Genomic DNA, 17758 nt, shown 5'->3' on the forward strand with positions numbered 1-17758 from the left:
CATGCTCTTGTAAAAACGGATCAAACTGAGCTAACAGTTCTATAATCCCAAGGAAATTTCCATTATCATGGTCATCAATTTTGTTGGAAGAACCTCTGAATGCAAGTCCTCTTTCACCCAAAAATAAAACCACTGCTAAAATTCGTTTAAGCAATTCTTTCCAGTATTTTACTTTTGTAGCAATTTCTTTATCAATCTGAGACTCTATATTCTTTCCAAAGAGAAATCTTCTTTCTGAATCGCGCCACTTTATATAACATTTTTTATGACCGTCACTTTTTTCATGAGCTAGTATTTTATCGTACACTACGCCATGTTTTTAGTTTTGACCATCCTTGATCACTTGACAAAATTGATCTGCAAGATACGGCAATTTCACTAAATAATCTACATGGGAAACAAAACAGGGATTCTTTTTCTTTACTCCATACCAATCCCTTTCACAAACATCTCCGTTTTGTCTGGACACCTTTAAAATGCACGTCGGAAAAGCTCTTTGTCCATCTCCCGGAAAATTGTCCGGGTGTCTAGGTGGACCGTTTCGAATCACGGTTTCTATAGTCTGTGTGGGTATTGGCCCGGCTGGCAAAGTACCAACGTCAAATCCAAATCTTTCAACAGTTTCTATGTTTACAGAGGCATCATTATCTTTTATTATATTTACACTGTCATTATTTTGAGTTTGGATATCGCTATTTCCATTTTCATCCAATCGGTGCGATTCTGAAAATTCTAGCCCTATCGGACAGTCAGGAGACTCAGCCGAAGTAGGAAAATTTACGGCTGTCTTTGTTTTGTTTTTTTCTTTAATGATTCCGAATTGAAATAACGAACGACTACCGATTTTGTCGTTTTCCAAAGCAGTAGCTTTTTCCTTCCACTTTTGTGGGCCCGATTTATGTTTATATTCCATAATTAATTAAACAATATTAATTTATTAATATTTTATGATTGTTTATTTTAAAAGCAGTTTAAACACTACAATTTTCGCGCAAAAATTTTTCAAACAGAAGTGGCCTGATGTGGGCGTGTTCAAAAATTGGTAAGTAAAGATCATAGATTATAAATAATGAATATAAATGATATATATCTTCAGCAAGATAATATTAGAAAATCATAATTATGTTGTAATACATAAAGTTATGTAGTACATTATGTAGGCTTAAAATTTTGAAAACTAAATTAAGCTAATTTAAATTGTAGCGCGCGATCATTGAATTACATATAGGAATTTTAATTCAATGGTTTGGCGTAAGTTATTTATTCTCTAGTTGTGTGAGTCGTTGGTCGTTCAATTTATTTATTTCAGCATATGATAGTGCTGAGATCAGTGAGGAGTTTTATTATGCGTCTACAATATAAAAAATATTGAAAATGTCATATCAAATATAGGGGCCGTTCACTATTATGTAGCGATCCGTAAGAAGGGGATCTAACTAAGATTTCCTTATGAAGTGTTATAATAGGGGAGGAGGGGTTTTGAAATTTATTACGTAAAATATTTTTTATGTAAAAAAAAAATAATTTCTTTTTAAATTTATCAAAAATTTTATTTTTTCATGGAAAACACGTATTTCGTATATTTCAGTGCAGATTTATGGGACAAATTATACTGTGTTATTTCACATTTTCATTTTAATTTTATAAACAGTTTATAATAAACTGCGCTATATAAATATAAATAATTGATTGATTGATAGATTAATAGAAAGGGTTTGTACAGATTATGATTTTATTGTTACGTAAGAAAGTGTTACTGAGAGAGAAAAAAGCCGTTTTTGTGTTACTTAATACTCGAACGGATACAAAATAAAATAAAACCAAACACTGCAACCTACAGATATTTGAGGTTAAATTTGATTGTAATTTTGATTAAAGTTCAGTTTAAAAAAACTAGACAATAATATCCATTTTATTGCCGTGAAAATATTTTCATGAATTGATTGACGAGAACAGCTCGGGCCCCTGCGACAGACCCTTAAAAATCGCCGGGCTCTTCAATATCGCCGGGCCCCTGGGCATTTGCCCCCCCCCCTCTCGGCGGTACTGACCACCGCAATCTCGATCTCCTTATCAATGTCACAATGTCCTCATTCAGTCCCATCATTGACATCAGCTCTGTACTACTCCTCCTATCCTTCACTTTAATCCCACACATCATCCTCACCATAGCTCTTTCAGCTCTCTGCAGTACACTTTCTTCCTCTCTCCTCAACACCCAAGTTTCACCACCATATACCATCGCTGCTCTCACACATGCTTTATATACACTTTCATCTTCACTGACCAATTCTTTCCACACAATACCCCACCCAGTTCCCTAAATTTCATCCATCCCACACGAACCCTAGCCGTAACTGCGCTCAAACATCCTCTATCCGCGTTCAGTTTATCCCCTAAGTAAACAAAGCTTTCCACTCTTTCAATACCACCACTCAACCCCGTCCTTGCGTCCGTCCTATTAATTACACCATGAACACATTTCTTACATTTGAACGTGCCTTCCACCTTTTTCAGTGCCCCCCTCACACCACTACATCTCTTATGCACCCATTTCTAACATCCTATACACAATACCGAGTTAGCCTTCACTCTCCTGTCACATACCCCACAGGGGTCTATTTTACTTATCACTCGCTCACCACCTTCCCCACTCACCATTACCTTCGTCTTACCACTATTAACTTTTAACCCTTTCTTTTCAATAACACTTTTCCATCTGTCAAATTTTAACTGCAATTCTTCCAAGCTATCAGCCATCAAGACTAAATAATCTGCATACAAAACCTCAAATAACAACCCCTCCATTATGTTTCCACACACATCATCCATCACAATTGCAAACAGAAACGGTGATAACACTGATCCTTGATGCACTCCTACCTTAACACTAAAAGCGACCGACATCCCCCTTCCAACCCTCATCTTTGTCTTTGCCCCTTCATACAGCTGCATCACAGCTTTAACAAGTCTCTCATTCACTCCTTTCTTCCTCAACGCCCATTCAATGACCTTCCTCGGTACTCGATCAAAAGCCTTTTCTAGATCCACAAAACACATGTACAATCATCGTTTCTTCTTTCTATAATTCTTCTGCAACATTCTCCCCATGAACAACGCATCCACCGTTCCCCTACCAGGCATAAACCCACACTGCATTTCATTAACTGTCACCATATTTCTCAACCTCCTCTCAAGCACCCTCTCCACTACCTTCATTATGTGCTCTAGCAATTTCACACCCCTATATGACCACAATCTCTCACGTCTCCTTTGCCCTTATACAACGGCACCAACACACTGTGTCGCCAATCCTCAGGTATACCTTCATCATAAAACATACTGTTAGCAATTCTCATCATAACTTCAATTCCTATCACCCCACTCGCTTTTATATTTTCTGCCGCCACTTCCGAAACCCCTGTCGCCTTACCAAGTTTCATTTCTCTAACTGCTTTCTCTACTTCCTCCATCGTCACCTTCCCTATAGGTCCGTGTGTGACCGCGGATTCCACATCTCCATCCCACTCATTCTCTTCATTCATCAACCTTTCCATATGAGCTTTCCACACCTGAGCTTTTTCCTCCTCATCTATGCACAACTTGCCAGATCCATCCCGAACACATCCATTCCCTATAACATCTTTCCTATCCTTCATTGACTGCTTTGCTATTTTGAACATTTTCCTCGAGCTCACATCAAATTCCATTTCCTTCATTAACCTATCTGATGCTTTCGTCATTGCAGTTGCCACTGCCTCTTTTGCAGCTTTCTTAGCCTTCCTATACTCAGACTCCGCTTCCTCCGTCATGTCCCTTCTCCATACCCTAAGCCTCTCCTTCTTGACCTCCAAAACCCTTCTTATATCTTCATCTCACCACCACGTCTCACCATGCCTACACTTTCCTTTCGTCCATCCACATACTTTATCTGCCGTAGCCAACACACAGTCCCTGTATCTCTCCCAAACATCTCCATCCTTACCACTCTCCCAATTTTCAGCCACCTTCACTTCAAATGCCTTCCTCACCTCTGCATCCTGCAACTTCCATGTCTTTCTCTTTGCCACAAACTTATCCTTCTTCCTCCTCCCCATTTCTTTTGATGTCACATCCATCACAACCATACTATGCTGCAGCATACCAGGTATCGCCTTCACATTCTTCACATACTTCCTATGTTCGGCCCTTGGTGCTAGATCATGAGCATGTATATTTTTTTATCAACGTGTAAATTGATATATTTCTTGCTTGTTGATTATAAAACATCTACCTTGCTATAATTAGTAATTATTTTAACTTGTAGTTAGATCAGTCCTACTTTTTTTATTTCTGGATTTCGGTTTTGTTTGTTATATAATTGCAAAATGTTTGATTTACATAATTTATATATATATATATATATAAATATATATGTATATAATAAGAGGCGATAGTTATATATATATATATATATAAATGAATAACAACCTATATTTTAAAATTAACTCATTATATTGTTGAAAATAAAATAAATGAATAAATTTAAAAGAAAAATTATGAATAAAATTGTTTGTGTATTATCGTAGTTGAAGTGTAGAAAGTTAGCATAGTGACAAGAAGTAATGTAGAAATTATGGGAAGTCGATAATAATATTTAATGATATGACAATTTATTGAAGAATTATTAGATATTTAAAAAATAAAAATAAATATTTAAAAAGATATTTATTCATTTTAATATCTAATATTCTATTTTCTATTTCTTATAATTTATATTATTAACTCCTCATTTGGTTTTACAATCTAGGCTCCGACGATGGCATTAGCCGAAACGGCCGTCAGCCAAACTTCACAGTTTAATAGAGTTGAAACAAAACAGCTTCGTGTTGTTGAAATTTTATTTAAAAAACGTCTAACTGCAAAATGGGGTGTAATCTTCAACCGTACATGTTTATCTGAGAACCTCATACCAAATTATATATATATATATATATATATATATATATATATTTACAATATTTTATAAATTCCACCGAACGTTTGGCGTTAATATGTTTGTAGTTCGTTTTTTCGATTTTTCTCACTAAAGTTTTTTGGTAAATATATATACATATATATATATATAGATAAAACTAAGGTTGTAGAATTTGCTTCTGATGTAGTCTATTAGAAGCACTGTACAAATTCAATAAAATAAACAATTGATTTGATAAATTTAAATTGTATAATTTTTGTTGCATTTTATTATTTAATTTACTTTTGTTAAAACTGCATGTTGATAGAAAACTCTTTAGTTAAGTTAAAACGTCTTAATGTTGTACATGATGATTTTTTTTTATTAATTCATAATAGTGGTTTGCATTCTGTACATCATTGAAATGATTTTCCATGTTAAATAAATCTTTGGTGACACATTGTGGGAGTATGTTGCTTTCAATTACCAGTTTTTTCTTAAAACAATAATCATTTATTTTTAATAATCTTTCTGATTCTTGGCAGATCTGAAAATCATTAAAATTTAATGCATAAACCAGAAAATAAATAAATGTATCATTTTACTTTTAATACTTCTTTTGAGGGATATGTCAATTGTCCATTGTCTTTTAGTATGAGATGATTCGCTAAATATGTTTCTGCTGACTGAAATCAAGCATTTTCTGCATATTTGTAGGGATTTGTAACAGCATATTAATGCAAAATTTTGAATGAATTTTGGAAATGTTTACATTAGAAGAAAAAAGAACCTGCATTCTGCACATGAGATGGTCAGTGTTATTGACTTCACCACCCATCCTGCCATGTATGCAGTGCAATTGCTGACAATATACTGCACAGACGCATGCTCCACAAATACGTTGTCATCAAAATCTGCCCCAAAAATAATGTTACTAAGCAGTTCTTCTGTTTCAAATGATGACACATTTCCTTTGTTACCTGTGAATTGCAGAGTAGCTTTAAATCTATTCAGTTTATAATTTTCATGTCAAAATTATTTAGTATAACTGTTAAAAATTTGCAGCAAATCTTTTTTTAAATGTCGCTGAATTGTTGGCAATTTATGCGACTGCAGCATCCACCTGTATTAATTAATTATTATTAATTAATTAATTTTTTATGTTATTTCATTATTATAACTCAATTGATGCAATTCACATCCTTCGGCAACTGCAAGAGAAATACCTCGCAAAGCATCAACAACTATCACACATTTTTGAAAACCTTTAAGAAGCATTTGATCGAGTTCCCCGTGAAACAATCAGGTGGAGTCTACGTCGACAACTCATTCCAGAATATCTTGTTCGACTTGTGATGGAAATGTATACAAATACTAAGACTCTTGTCAGCACAACGGTTGGAAACACAGATGCATTTGACATCGGCGTTGGAGTTCACCAAGGCTCGATTCTCAGTCCACTGTTATTTATAACTGTGATGGAAGAAATCACAAAACCGATACGCATTGGTGACATTTGGAATCTAATATATGCTGATGATATCGTTTTAACAGCCACGTCTGAGCAGAATGTTTGAAAATTGGAACACCAGACTCGCCGATCATGGATTCAAAGTCAACATCAGCAAAACCAAAGCAATGAACACTGAAGAACCCATCCAATCCACAGCTACTGGACGATGGCCCTGTTCAGTTTGTAAAGCTGGTGTAGGTAACAATTCAATCAAGTGTCAGCAGTGTAACCAGTGGTGTCACAAACGTTGTTCAAAAATAATTGGTACTTTATCTAATTTTGTTTGTCCTGCTTGCATCAATCCACAACAGCAAATTCGAAATAGCAATGTCTTTAAAGCCATTAAGGTAGAGAAAGTCACATCGATTTAATATCTAGGGGATGTTCTAGATTGTACTGGAACAGCCTAAGCTGCCGTTCAAGCACGCATACGTGCAGCCTGGAATAAATCGCAACTCCTTGCCTTTATATTGATGCGGCGTGACATCCCACTACCACTACGATCAAGACTTTATAAATCTGTGATACGTCCGGTGTTGTTATATGATGCAGAAACGTGGCCAATGACAACCAAACTGGAACAACAACTTCAACGAACCGACATGAAAATGCTCCGATGGATGCAACGAATTAGTCTGAAGGACCACATCAAATCTACCGAAATCCTGCGTCGTGCTGGATTAGATGATATAAAGGACGAATGCCGGCAACACCGTCTGCGGTGGTTTGGTCATGTCAAACGAAGTGGAAACAGTGTCATAACTTCTTTTGCAGATGTTGAAGTACCTGGCACACGTCCCAAAGGCCGTCCAAAGAAGTCCTGGTCGCAAACAATCGAGCAAGACATGAAAGCTCTAAATTTTAATGAAATGGATACAACTGATCGTCTAATTTGGCGCAAAAAGTTGATGGCAAAGAAAACAACGTCCTACCTCGGGAAACCGGGTCTCTGGACGCAAAACGAAGATTGATTGATATGACTTAAGTCAGAAAGCTTAATGCCTGATCTTCTTACATAGTTGAAATAAAGTTCCATTGCATCCTGACTGAAACGGTAAGTCATGGGAAAAGGTTGTTCATTCAACAATTCTTTCGAAATATCAATTATTGAATTTATGGTTGTACATAAGACCATTATGCACATTTTTCTGAAATTGTTGGTAATTAGTTTTAATTTAGATATTGAAATATATAAAAAAAAGAACCTTTGAGTTTTGTAAATGTTAACACCATCTAAATTTTTCAAACTTAGTAAGTAGGCTTTCATTTCATAAAGTTTATCTATAGTGGCTGTAAGGTTGCTCTTTTAATGGATTGCTTCCATTCTCTATCTAGCATCAGTTTGCTGTTCAATATATGGAAAAGATCATTGATGTTTTTCACAAAAGCTATTGTTTCAGAAACGTCAGAAAAAACATAAAATTTGTTTAAGAGTTCCATTGATTTAGCTACAGAGCAACTAATGACTTGAGATGCATATTCAAATTTCATCTTATGCTTTTCAAAATTTACATGTTTTTTGGTTAATTTATTTTGTAATTTCATTTTTAATTTCATTTTGATTTGTTGTTGATAATTAACTAAGTTTACGATATGATTCCATTTGATTGGATTATTATCATAAAATATTATATTATAAAAATGAAACATATTCCTCATTAATTTCAGCATGTGGCATGCATCAAATATGATATATATGATATTTTCTGGCCGGTTTTTTGGGGACAAGGAACTTGTTTGCATGTTTGGAAATGTGAAAGAGCATCCAAGCAATCCACATGCCGAAACGTTAGTGGCCAACCCATCCATTACCAGTGAAACAACCCTAAAAAATAAATATAATGTATAAAAATTTTAACATATTTTTAAGAATAACAAATGTTGTTTACCCTAACTCCATCATTATGTAACTTATCAATGGCTTTCTCTATAAAATCTTTCAACTTGTGAGATGATAATTTATTTGTATAAAAATAAGGTATTGAATGCCTCCAAGTTTCTCTCAGACCAACAACACAAAAAACCAACACCTCTGAAGCAACTATGTCCTCATTCCCATCTCCATAGTTAACATATCCAATAAAGTCATCTTCACAAATAAACAATGCGCTTGATAATTTATGCTTAACATTTAACAATTTAACATCAATAAAATTAAAAAAATTGAAGACAAATGCTTATAGTGAAATGGGAAAAAAATCAAGAAATAAATAAAATACACAAGGAATAAACTAGCATATGCAACCAAAATATGCTATATTTTAAACTCACAAATTTATAAACAGAATATATTTTAAAAATCCTACCAATTTTCCTATTATACGTTATTTGAGGCTTTATTGATATCGAATCAAGGATTAAAGAGCATTTGCAATATTTCATTTGCAGAACATATTTCTTTATATAACAATACTAGTTTACAGAATATAATTATTAACAAAATTTTACTTGTTCAATGTTCTCGAGTGTGGCAGTGTTAGTCCACTTTTTCTTAAAAATTGGTATGCATGAGGACCATGAAAATGCAGCTGCATATAAAAGGTCTTGTAACTATCATTATATACTTTGTTAATTCTTTTAAATGATATGAGTTTTTTATCTAGAAGCAAAAAAAACAAAATATTAATCAAAATTTCAGTTCATTTTGCTATGGTTTTATAACATAAAATCTTTGTATGTAGCTAATTCATTACATTCATTCATAAGTTTTCTTATTGTCGCCTGCAGCATTGTGATTCTGGACTTGTAATACTTTGATTGCCTTTGCTGTTGCTTGATGAGATGTACATCCATTGAGCAAAACGTCTAAATATGATTTAAATTTGAAAGTAAATAGCTGCATTTAAAATTTTTCATCATATATGCCCAATAAAAATAAAAAAAAGAAACTCTTTGTATTCTGTATTTTTTATGAAAAATATTTGAACATTAATTAACGATAGTTAAAAAAATAAAAAGTCAAAAATTTAAAATAAAAATACAAAAAAGCAAAGCCTCTTTTCTTCTACTAGTCTGGGCCTAGTGTCTCCTGTGGCACAATGTAACATTTTTGAAACTTTTAAACAAATGAACTTTATAAAATCAAAATGGATCAAATAATTCCAAAAATTTTACATAATTCAGTTGAATTATTAAGTTAAAAAACGATTAAAACTGCCATAGAATGATTTTAGCAGCAAAAAAACGTTTACAAGAATGCCGCCGGTGGCACGTTAACAGGGAAGAAGCTAAATATAGATTGGAAAACTAAAAAACCAATTGAAAATTTGGTGCTAAAAAAGTTTGCTTCCAAGTTTCCTGACCTTGAGAAGAAGGTCAACACTATAAAGCCATTCTTATATATAATTCAATGCTCTCTACCTACTTCTCTGATTAATTCTCCATCACTTGCGAAGTTCAGAGCGGATCTCAAGACCCATCTGTTTTTAAAATTCATTGAGGAGCGCTGTTGAACATCGCGGAAATAGCGCTTTATAAGCTGATTGATTGATTGATTGATTGATTGATTGATTGATTGATTGATTGATTGGTTGATTGATTGATTGATTGATTGATTGATTGATTGATTGATTGATTGATTGATTGATTGATTGATTGATTGATTGATTGGTTACATTGTCCAAGATAAGTATTAACTCGCTAAAAAATAGTGCCGAAAATTGAGCAGAACCTGGCCTGTATATGGCAAGTATTATAAAATCTTGACTCTCGTGGATCAATCTGACTGCCAAAACCTCAAACGTCGTAACCACAGGTATTTCCGTCCTTTTGTATCTAAAGATCGGAAAAAATTATTAAGCCTCCATGAGAAAGATCATTGACATCCAAAAATCGATAACCAAGAGGCATAGATAATCCCGCTGAAAGGTTGTCAGATGATCCACGCAACGTCTCCGTTGCCACAAATATGTCCAAGCTTCCGGCTATCAAACTGTAAATTACGTTAAACTTCCTTTTTATCGACCTGATATTTATTAAACCCAATTTCAGTTTAATTACATTACAAGACCACCAACAGCACCATCACCAACAGCACCATCACCAACCAAACCACGCTCAGTCTTTTCATTATCACCTAAATTAACACCACCATAATCATCAAAATCACCGAAACCTGTTTTACTTCCGCCAACCGCACCACCAATAGCAGCAACAGACTCATTATCAGCTATCTTCCACCTACTTCGAACTTCATAATCTTCCAACGTCGCCTCTTACCCTGAATTAAAAGTCATCGTTAGTTGCCTGAAGTGATTTGGCCTTTGCAAAAAGCTTTTTCAATTCATCTCTTTGATCTCTGGTCAAATCATGGCTAATACTAATATGACCAAACTCATCATTCAACAATTTTAATCTAAAAAGGTTTTTCATTACAAGATTTTTAACTCCAACATTTTATCATCCTGATTAAAATTGGTTTGATTGATCCTTCAGTCTTTTATCCCAATCTAATTATTTTAACAACATCATTAACCCCAATGGTATGCTCTGTCAACTGACGCAATATCTGTATAACTTGATCTTTATAATTATCCTTTTCAGGCAGCCTAAGCAACATGAAGTTGGGTTCTCTTTCCCTAACATCGTTGACCTGAACCAGCGTTTTTTTCACATCTGTATTAACATCATTGACCTGAACCAACGTTTTCTTCATTTCAATACTAACATCATCAATACCTATATTAACAACCCCAGCAAAAGAATTCCTTTTTAAGAATTTGCATCTTCTCTTCAAATCAATCGTGATTGTTCAGCTTCGATTTATTTGAATCCATCACAGCTTTCATGGCCACCATTTCAGCTCTGATCAAGTTATTTAAAACGCTCAAGCTATCAACTTTAGTTAAACAACTACTTTGTTACTGTGAGCAGGGATACGTTGATGTTGACTTTGAGACACGTATCACAAAACCATTTAAAATTTACATGGTTTTGAAAGAAAGTATACATACACATCGTCAGGCAACTCACAATTTGACGTACACTCGCATTGTAAACATTGCAATTTTCTCAACGACTGCGAAACGTCTTACTTAACTTTCGCACGTGTATTTATTGAAGCAGTATCCATTATAACAAGCAGAAGTAATGTATATTTATAATGTACACTTTAACGTCTAACAACTTTAGAACCTGAATTAAACACGTGACTCAAATAACTTAAAAATAAAATTTAGCAATTTCGCATTCAATTATGAAACAATATAACCAAAACGATAATTTAGTTAATTTCAGTAACATGAAATAAAGACAAACTAATTAATACACTTTTTACAACAAAAAACAGTACCAAATAAAGTAATTTACGATATTTTGCAGCAAAATAAACAAGGCAGCCAAACAAAGTAAGTATGTATGTATGTATATATATATATATATATATATATATATATATATATATATATATATATATATATATATATATATATATATATATATGATGGTAATAGACCATAATTGGTTGGCATTAATCAACTCAACTTAAAGTTTGTCTTTTTAATTTTTCTTTCCTTATTAAAAATTTCTGGAAATTGTTCAATTTGTTGAAAATAGATGCACTGAAGATGATTTATGAAAAATCGAAATAAGGCCTCTATTTGCATGATGAATTCGGATAACAACAATTTCATTAAATTTTCAGAAAATTCTATTAAGGAAATTTTAAGACAAACTTTAAACTGCTTAATGCCAACGATGTTGTAGAATTCATATCAAATTGTATAAAATATGATCGCCTTCCAGCAAATATATTCCCAAATATCTAAACAAAATTCTGACCCCATACCTTCCTAGTAACTATAATCTCTAATCCTCATGGAAATTTATCAATCTATTGAACACTAACAAAAAATCATCAAATCATATTGTTTTTCTGGATGTCGATTCTTTGTTTACAAATGTTCCCGTCCATGACACAATTGATATTATCATCAATAGTGTTTATCACTCCGACATGGTTTTCTTAAAATTTCCAAAAACCAACCTCTTTTCCAAATCTGCAATGAAGCACCTTTCCACACTCTTACAGGCAAGCAATACAAGCATATTGACAGTGTAGCCATGGGCTCATCCTGTTTGCAAATATCTTTTTAGGACATCTTGAGAGCAAAAACGTTTATAAATAATCTTGATTTAAAAACAAACATTTATGCCAGATATTTTGACGATATCTTCGTCGCAGACAATGATCCGGAACAAGTCAACCAGCTACTAGCAAACCTGAACCAATCAAAATTGAATTTTACCATCGAGCTCGAAAGTAAAAATTTATTGCCGTTTCTGGATATTTTGGTAACACATGACGAACAAAGATTTACAATGATGTCTTACAATTATTGTAGTATATCTTGAGTTTTAACCATTGAAGACGAGTTGGACACAGCGCCTCAATGGAAGCTGCAAATGTTACAAAGGTTCGTTCTATCACAATTGGCCTTTGAGCTTCGCACATAAATATTCCGCTGACATGGATTGCAGAAAGACTGGATATATTGGTCGACGAGGCAGTAAGAAACTGGCTGTTGTTACCAATCAAAAGCTCGCCAACAGGAATCCCATTTCAACCAACAGTCACGACTAGCTTGCCAGAGGAAAATCATTAGAGCAGTTGAAGAACACATTTCCGCAAGTCAAGTTACCCGATGGTCAAAATTTACTGCCAAGCTCCCAGAGGTTTTATTCAAATTTAGCAATTATCTTAAAACTCACAAATTTCGCAATTATCTTAAAACTTCCTTTAAATGCAAACTTATCCAGCTGTGGTAAGTCGTCTAACGCGTTTTGTCCGCTTTGAAAGGCGCTCCAAACAAACAAGCATGTTTTGTCAAATTGTAGCGGCTCTGTAAAGATTCACAAGTCGTCACGATAAAATACTATCCTTTATTTTGAAAAAGATCAGATCGTCTGCAAAGCCGAAGGTGACATTTTTTGCTGATACGAACAGCAATTAATTTTTTCCAGTATCATCTCTGTTTAGATCACTTGATTCTAATATTCTCTTCTACACGGAGAAACGATCGAAATCAAGGAACTACAAAATATCTAAATATTCTCAAAATCTCAATAAAAACTGTAATGACAATATAAATCACTTAAAAACAATAATTAAAACTTTAAAAATTTTCCCATATATCACTTGTCAAGTAAAATTGGTCTGGTCAATTTTAAAATAATTTAGGCAACTCGGCAACATATGCCATTTATTGTGACTGTAACTGTCAAGTAAAATTGGTCTGGTCAATTTTAAAATAATTTAGGCAACTCGGCAACATATGCCATTTATTGCCTTTTCAAACTTCTCGGCGTTAAAGCATCAATACCAGTCTGTCACATTTCCAAGTATAATCCAAAATTTTCATAAGTAATTTTTTAAATGACAATTCAGCTTTTTGAAATAGAAACATCAATGAATGCAAGCCATATAAAAATTTTTTTAGATAACTATTTGTATTTGAGAGTTGCAGAAAGTTTAATAAATTTTATTTGATACATATATTATGTTATAACCTGTCAAACATACAAACCACTAAGATGAAAATAAAAAAAATAACCCTAACCCGCATGCCGAATTCGACGTTGAGATGCTATAAGGCGTGCGAATCACGAACGGGCGAATACGACGTTTAAAATCATAAATCTTGAGGAACCCACACGTCGACTTTGAGATGCTATAAGGCGTGCGAATCACAAACGGGCAAATACGACGTTCGAAATTATATATCGTGAGGAACCCGCACGTCGAAATGTTATGAATCGTGCGAATTACGAGTGGGCGAATACGACGCTTAGACGGTGAAAAGCGTGAGATTCGCACGACGAATTCGACGTTGAGATGGCTAAAGTCTGTACAACAAAGTTGACGCTATTTTGACGATACAGGACGCAGTCAAAGCGCAAAATTTGACGTTTATTAAGACAATATAAAGCATTTTTGTTATGGAATGACAATTTTTAAAATAAAAAATTTATTGCATCAATTGTCGTATAGTAACACAAACAGACAAACACATATATTTACACAGTAATGCACACGGGTACATTGTTCAGGTGTTAAGACGAAAGTTACCAAAAGACCCAAGATCGTTATATCAACACTGTCGACAAAACCACGTCCCTTTTGGTAGCCTTTTCATTTCAACACATGAATAGTGAGTGGTACCAATTTACGCAGCCATCACACTGCACCCCCGAAGTACGAGTTTGGTTGTCTCTTCCAGAGTGATGTCTACAAACAACACAAACATACAAATTTTGTCCAATTGACCACATCTTATTTTCTAATTTTGTCCATGCTTCATTGGAAAAGTATTGTTTCAAAGTGGACATATTAGCATGGTCATCTGTGCATCTTGGATCAATTATTTCTTCAACATCGTTAATTGATGCTATGCAATCCGTCTGAACACAGTTTTTGGCTGTTTCTTCAGATAACTATTAATAAACAAAATTTAATTACCATTAATAATTATTAAAAACTTCATTTTAATTTTTTAAAGTATTATCACTTGCAACATACAACAATAAACAAAATTTTATTATCACTAATCATTATTAAATATTTCAATTTAATTTTTATTACTACCTTCCGATCTTTGCAGTATGCCGTATTAACTGCTGCAGTGCAACCACACAAGGAAACTTTCTATCACATCAACGGCTTTTTCAACATTCACAAATCCATCTCCTAACTTTAATGACTCGGAACTCATTTTTTCAAATTAGAGTAATAAAATAACAAATTTTATTTTATTTAATTAAATTATATCAAACAAAACAATAAAAATCAAGCGAATCCTCAAAAGCCTCCCCGCTCACAACTGAAAGGAAGAAGGAAAATGAACTCTTACCAAAGATAATAAATAATTGTATTACGACGCGCAAATAAAAATTTATTTAAAAAAAAATTTTTTTTTAATTTATTTTCAATTGTAAGTAACGGAAATTTTTACAAATACTTTTCAAAATAATATTCGGAATAAAAAATAATTTTTAAACATATTTTTCGTTAGCACGCCCGATAGATTTACCGTTTTCAACTGGCTGCGATGATGTTGAGGGTAACTGAAATGTTAAGTTATTAAAGTTTTATTAACACATGGACGCTTTTGAATATATGTTGTTATTTGCAAGGCATCTAATTAATATCTTTAAGGGGATAACTTCGGTCAGAACGACAAAACAAATGTTTAAATGTTTCTCTCTTATGCATACAACATAAACATGCCTCTTATGTTTTAATATAAATATAACAAAACTTAACGTAAAGCAAACTTTTAAAAATATTTAATAAAAACTGAAATTTGTAATACTTAGTGGCTTAAATTGTAACACAATCTTGATAATATATAGATATAAAAATACGAACCAAATTTACACTTGACATCATGTCAGTTATTAACGTTGCAGAAATATTATGGTAAACTGACTTTAAATCTGAAGAAGGTTAAAACTACAAAATGTTAAAATTATTATAGAACCAGATTATAGGTTACAAACTTAAAAAATTAAAATAAGTTTATTCTTGGTATATAATAAATCATAACATAAATAAAGAACACTTGGGGAAAATTATGCCGACAACAATATCTTAATTTCAAAATTATAACTTAAAAACATTTAAATTATACAACTGAAACTTGAAATGATTGGTTTTTATATACGTTACACTAACCTTGTAAAAGCATCTTTTTGAAAAAAAAACTTTCAAACTAACTTTATGAAAACTTTCCGGTGTAAAATGTTTGCTACAAATTAAAATCTTTTTTTTTTAGTAATTGTCAATGTATTTTTTAATGAGGTTTTCCCAATGCATTCTTTTTATATCATTCTTTGGCATTCTGAATTTAAATTTAACTTAATTAATATCAGCACAAATTATTTATACAACTTTGAGTTAACATTACCATTTAATGCATTTATTATGTTACTAATATTATTTATTTTTATTATACTACATTATTAAATATAATTTTTTGCTGATTATTATAATTATATTGTATAGTGTTATTCTTTATAGCTATAGTATAGTGTATAGTATAGTCTAAATTAAATTAACCTGTGTTAAGTAACATTTTCATTAATAAGATGAGTGACATTTTGTAATGGAACACACAGGCATTTGGACTTGGTTGAGAATCTGTGTCTGTCAAATCAAATACTAAGCAAATATATTCTAATTAAAATGTATTATTGTTTTTAATATTATTTTGACAAGTTAAGAATTAAGATTTTCTAATAGTTTATTTAATGTAATCTCAATGTCATGTGTATGTGTTATGTAAGAATCAAGAATGTAAAATGTATAAAACGAAATGTATAAATGCAGAAAATTATACTAATCCCTTTTCTTTTTTATATGTACTAAATTTACGAAGGTAATGTTTGCGACGGTTTTGGTGTATCTAACAGGCGGAACCAAAATTGTCAAATTGGCTGAACAGTACAAAGGTAATGTTCGCGACGGTTTTGGTGCATCTAACTGGCGGAACCAATATTGTCAAATTGGCTGAACAGTTTGAACTAATATATTTTCGTTTAATAATATTACACGGAATAATTAAAAATTTAATTTTATTATATAAGCATCTGCGTCTCGTTCATTTTTGGAAACGATACGATATCGGCTACGATGAAGCGTATCCAACAGGCGGACTCAATCATGTCAAATCGGCTGAACGGTTTGATCTAATAAATTTTCGTTTAAGGAAAATACACGGAATTATTAAAAATTAATTTTGTTACATAAGAATTTGCTCCTCGTTATTATTTTGAAAACGATACATAACGATACGATAACAATACGATAACGAGGTATTGAAGACTATATATTGATATAATGAAATCATGTGCACAAGTATGTGCTCATATTGTATGATGATTTTTGAGTTTTTGAAAGATAGTATTTGAACATCGCGCAATTTTACCATTTCCACACATTGAAATAATGGTACGAGACGAAAATTGTGTCTTTTATTTTTTATTTCGATATGATAGACTTTCCTAAAAATGTCTTGTTTAAATAACGATAGGAGATCTCTGGTATTGTTATTAAAGGATACGATATTTTTCGTATCGTTTTATAACGATACGAAATATTTTTTACCGTTATTATTTTTAAATCTCTGTCGATTGGTAACGAAAATAACGGTTCGAGACGCAGGTGCATAGTATAAGATTCTATATATTATTTTGTTGACATCATAATACAATTTAAAAATTGTACAGTATATTATCGAATATTTTAAAACTGTGTTATACTTTGATTTATAAATTAATTTTAATGAACTCGGTGAATTAAACAGGAACTGCAA

General features: G+C 32.6%; 2 protein-coding genes across 2 annotated transcripts; both read right to left on the bottom strand.

Annotated features, from left to right (window-relative positions):
• Positions 1-4785: 4785 nt before the first annotated feature.
• Positions 4786-7716, bottom strand: HELRODRAFT_177474 (hypothetical protein; the record flags this gene model as incomplete). Its single annotated transcript, XM_009025673.1, has 3 exons — positions 4786-4861; positions 5727-5942; positions 7655-7716. 3 exons carry the CDS (start codon positions 7714-7716, stop codon positions 4786-4788), a joined length of 354 nt encoding a protein of 117 aa, XP_009023921.1.
• A 1177-nt stretch (positions 7717-8893) lies between these two features.
• On the bottom strand, positions 8894-11103 carry HELRODRAFT_177475 (hypothetical protein; the record flags this gene model as incomplete). Its single annotated transcript, XM_009025674.1, has 4 exons — positions 8894-9048; positions 10120-10223; positions 10449-10660; positions 10924-11103. 4 exons carry the CDS (start codon positions 11101-11103, stop codon positions 8894-8896), a joined length of 651 nt encoding a protein of 216 aa, XP_009023922.1.
• Between the last annotated feature and the right edge of the window lie 6655 nt (positions 11104-17758).

The sequence above is a fragment of the Helobdella robusta genome (genome assembly GCF_000326865.2).
Source record: "Helobdella robusta unplaced genomic scaffold HELROscaffold_43, whole genome shotgun sequence".
NCBI classification, from domain to species: domain Eukaryota; kingdom Metazoa; phylum Annelida; class Clitellata; order Rhynchobdellida; family Glossiphoniidae; genus Helobdella; species Helobdella robusta.